This window comes from Haemaphysalis longicornis, unplaced genomic scaffold (assembly GCF_048455015.1).
Source record: "Haemaphysalis longicornis isolate Haplotype H1 unplaced genomic scaffold, Haemaphysalis longicornis Haplotype H1 scaffold_1, whole genome shotgun sequence".
NCBI lineage: Eukaryota > Metazoa > Arthropoda > Arachnida > Ixodida > Ixodidae > Haemaphysalis > Haemaphysalis longicornis.
Window position 1 is genome coordinate 250,670,522 of NW_027526203.1, and position 4,352 is coordinate 250,674,873.

General features: G+C 47.7%; 1 protein-coding gene across 1 annotated transcript; it reads right to left on the minus strand.

The window, feature by feature from the left end:
- Window positions 1–3,580: 3,580 nt before the first annotated feature.
- LOC144158569 (protein max-like) lies at window positions 3,581–4,024 on the minus strand. Its single transcript, XM_077689534.1, has one exon. It carries the CDS (start codon window positions 4,022–4,024, stop codon window positions 3,581–3,583), a length of 444 nt encoding a protein of 147 aa, XP_077545660.1.
- Window positions 4,025–4,352: the final 328 nt, after the last annotated feature.

The following is a 4,352-nucleotide window of genomic DNA, read 5'->3' on the forward strand; positions in this document are numbered from 1 at the left end:
TGAATCGGCCGATCATCAAATAAAGCAAGCACCCCCTCCGGCCCCCTGATCCATGAGGCTTACGCCATAATGTCGGTAAACAATCGAGTTTGCTTTGTATTCTCAAAGGGGTATCATTTCGCTAAGCGTTTTTGTGGCAATTTCTGGCAACGAAATGTATCACCAGTTTCAGCATATATTCGCGACCCTCGGGAGACGGGTAGGAAAAATACGTTTGCTTGCGCATTTAACTCCTGAAGCATGTCTAGGTGCTCATGCAAGGGGCAGGTCGGATTGGTTGCTCAATGCGTTCATGATGATATTTCTCGTACACTTCTCGACTTCGGTTAAGGTCGTGTCGCCGCGCACTTTGTGGGTCTTAAAATGTGTATATTTGCATAGTTGTAGTTGGTGTTCTGCGTCAGTGTAAGTAACGAGCCCTATTGCACGTCTTTGCTGCATTGTAGCGTCAGAATTTAGACCGTGGAGGTAAATGATAACGCTGTAGAGAGCTGTGTGGGCCTTACGATGTATAGCTACCTTAGTAAAGGCAACTACCTGACATCGATTATTTAGAGCCTTGGTACCACATTCAGCAACGCCCTTAAGCAATTCATACTGCAGTGTTGAGGTATTAGGCTAGGTGATTATTGATCTGAAGGCATGAATATACAGGCACAGTGATAAGCACATCATGTAGGCAGTCGCATACGGAGGATTTCATTTTGTGAGGGGGGAAGGGGGGGGGGGTGACATCAGAAATACAAAACGAAAAATATAGAATATCTGAAGAGAAAAATAAAAAGAAGTAACTCAATTCAAAATTTATCAGAAACAGGAAGTGCGGGATTAGTTCGACCTGATATTCTGGCTGTTCTCTTCATTCTTCTTTTTCTTTCGAAGCCCTGCAAAATAAAGCCGTGGTGAGCATGTATGAAACCCTCTAAGCTTGGTTGGTGTACAGTCGCTACAAAACTACCATTATCTATAGCCTTTATTTGATAGTTTTGTCAAGTTTTAATCCCCATCTCCCCGTGTACCCCCCCCCCCCTTTTCCCCGGCGCGCTTCACTGCATTGAGCCACTCGTCTTTCAAGAGGACCAAGTGAATTTCTAAAAAGGTTCCTCACTAACACAAGCTAGATCTGTTCTATCAGTTCCTGTAGGGTTCGGAGGAATGTAGTTTACCATGAGACGCCTAAGAAAGAGTTGGCAAATACTCTCGCCAACTATCATCGCGGCGAATTTTCGTTCTGAATTTTCTGTGAACGAGTTTTTGGTTGCATCTGATTTACAACAGTGTATAAGCTATGTCTTTATGGGACGTTCTGTTAAATATTTCAGCAAGACCGAAAGCAATTGACACTATATATAACGCTTTGTGTATCCCTACCGAGCGTATATACACACACCATTTAAAGTGAGCTTCTCTACTGCAGAACAATGTACTGCGTGGAAGACATTTTCAAGGGCAGTACAAAAGGCCTCATTGCAAAGTGTGATGGCCCAAGGGCCTTTTAACAGCGGAGCTGTTGTTGCTGGCCGTAAGTTCGAGGTTCGTGCACGCCGAAAACTCCCCGCGAAGAACATTATCCCGTAGGCGTCGCATTACCCACTTTACAACGGAAAGACACGTGATAGCGGCCGCCACTACACTCGAAAGAAGCGTGCGCATGCGCTCAGCATCGTAGGAGAGCCCTTCGCGCTAGAGCTCGCATCGTCGTGCACATGCGCTCAGTATACTACAAGAGACCTCGCGCGCAACGTCTTCGCAGTTCCCGGCATGGCCCGGCCGCGGATAGTTCGCATGGCCGTGGAAGTGGCCGCGCACTGAAAGGCAGGGCATGCTACTGAAAATACCTATGTGTCCGTCAATGCTCACCTACAACAGCTTCGTGATTTAAGTCTTGCGCATGAGAGCAAGCTTCCCTAGATTTTTTATTAAATACCTCCATAAGATCCCACGCCGTCCTTACGAAGCGCTATACACCGAGCCCCTTTAAAGTTTGCTTCTATACTATGCACCAGAAGGGATTTTTTTGCGGGCAGCATGAGGAGTCTGACATCAAGGTATGACAGCTCTTGGCTGAAACGAGCGCGTGAAGTCAGCTCCACTGCTACAAAAAATTGCATTGCTCATAAGGTACGTGCAAAGGGCATAATAAGCGATTTTACACGAACCTATAAGTGACCTTGAGCCTTGTATTAATCTCGTTTTGGCATGCTGCGAAAGAGTGGCACATCATGCGTTACAGATAGGCGAATGGGTTTCTGCGTTGAGACCACATAAAAATATGCACCTAAAAAGTCGCGTGAAATAGTTTTTACCGTGTTGGAGCTTTGGCGAACAGATCATGACAGTGGTTTGAGCGGTGGAGCCAAGCGTGTGCGGAAGGAGCTTTCGCGAGCGCAAAATAAACACGTGCTTTTTTCCACCTGCATAGGGCTAAGAAACGTCAAAACACTGCAGCGGGCAGAATATTAAAAAAAAATTATGCTCTGTTACAAAATAACCCTCATAGCAGAGCTTGACAATAACATAAGAAGAAAAGAGAAAGATAAAATTTATATTAGGGTTCCACGCCGTAAACTTTACACCTGTCCTCTATGGTGCGAGCCGTTGTGCAGGATGACACATTGATTTCAACCTCACTCGGATCTTGACACTTTCCCGTAAACTCCACACGCTGTAATTCTTTTTTGTCGCCGTTTGAAAAGTAGCTGCTGCAGTCGAGGATGGAACCCGCAATATCGGGCTCACTGGTGCAATGCCTTCGCCCCCGGCTAACGAGGAATAATGGAGATTAAGAAGGCATCTGTGCTGAGCCTACATAGCGCACTATGCCCCGAGCGGACGCGGCCCTAGCGTTCAGCGCAGTAAAAAGGGGGAGAGGAATAAAGTTTCGTTGGAAGGCGAAATAAATAGCCTCTTAAAATTCGATTAGTGATTTATCTCTTGAGCACCAAAAACCTTCTTCAGGGGTCACATTATTGAAATGGTGATTTATAGCCCAAATGCGCTTCGCAAATGCGTCAATAATTATTGTGACACTGTGTGGCAACCCCCTTCATCCAGCATATAGAGCAATCTCGTAACTTTACGTCTGGTCCCCGCTGTAATACAAACTCCATGTCTCAGCCTGTGAAAGGCAATAAGCCGCAAGCGCTCTGGGCACAAACGAAATAAGGTGGGCTCCATCCACAGTTCTAATAAGGTTAATACAAATGATAATGTCGACCTTTGCCTTAATTTAACCTCGAAATATCCCCGCCTGTTCTACATGGTTCCACGCATTCGCTCAGACGAAATCACACCTTGAATTAACCGGTCATAACAACATTAGAGCTGTCCAGTAAAAAAACCGCTACGCCCAGGGGGAGAACATTTATAGATTTGTACGCAAGGCTATGGGCGTTGAGGAGCAGGAGCAATACTTTGCTCCAGCCCCTAATATTGCTCCTGCCCCTAACATCCAATGAGTGAAATACCCAGGGTGGCATGAGTGCAACACACATTGCGAGGCCGGGCAGCCGTACTAATATCCATCCCTCCGACAATTTACACGCGTTTATTATTACTTGGAGCTGTACTGTTGGCTTTCTTACCGATTGCTGGGCGAGTTCTTGGGCGAGTTGTCTGAGTACGCAACACCGTCGAAGCCAGAGCCACTTCCGAAGACCGGAACAACAAAGCCGCTCACCACGTCAGCATCTATGGCACAGCGTTCCAGGTGGCCAGTGCCGCTTTCAGCGATGCTCTCCTCCAGCTGCCGAATACGTTCCTTCATGAGGCCATTGACGCGCCGAAGATACTCGATGTCCCGTCGCTGCACCGTGTCCTTGCGTTGCAGGAACCTGATGTAGTCCACGGCCGCCGTCAGTATCTGCAACCGGGAGGCCTTGACGTCCATCACGGAAGGCACCACGTTCTGCAGGACCACGTAGTTCTGCTTGATGCGGTCCCGGCGCATTCGTTCCAGCACGTTGTGGTACGCACGGCGCTCCGCTTCCCGCGACAGGTCCACGTCTTCTTGGCTTTCGCTCATCGTGGTTGCCGAACCCAAGCCTCGGACAGTGTGCGCCAGCGCGAACGAGGGCTTCCTCTTGGTGTGTGCTACCACGTGGAACACGGAAACGGGCGCAGTCGATCTTCTTCATCGTCGGCACGCGCCACGCGGAGCATTGGCTACGGAGCCAGACTTGCACGCAAAAATTATTACTGACGACTTCATTGGAAAAAAGGCGAAAAGACGGATATAAGCTTGCACTTTTTCTTTTTAAGCATGTGTATGGTCGGTACTCCACTTATTGCAATGGAGTAGCCGGGGGCTATATAGCAACCTTTCTACCGAGTAAACCAGTGAATTTACAAGT

What these genes read in the sequence shown, in the direction of transcription:
- LOC144158569 (XM_077689534.1), bottom strand. Translation starts at nt 4,024, where the DNA reads ATGAGCGAAAGCCAAGAAGACGTGGACCTGTCGCGGGAAGCGGAGCGC.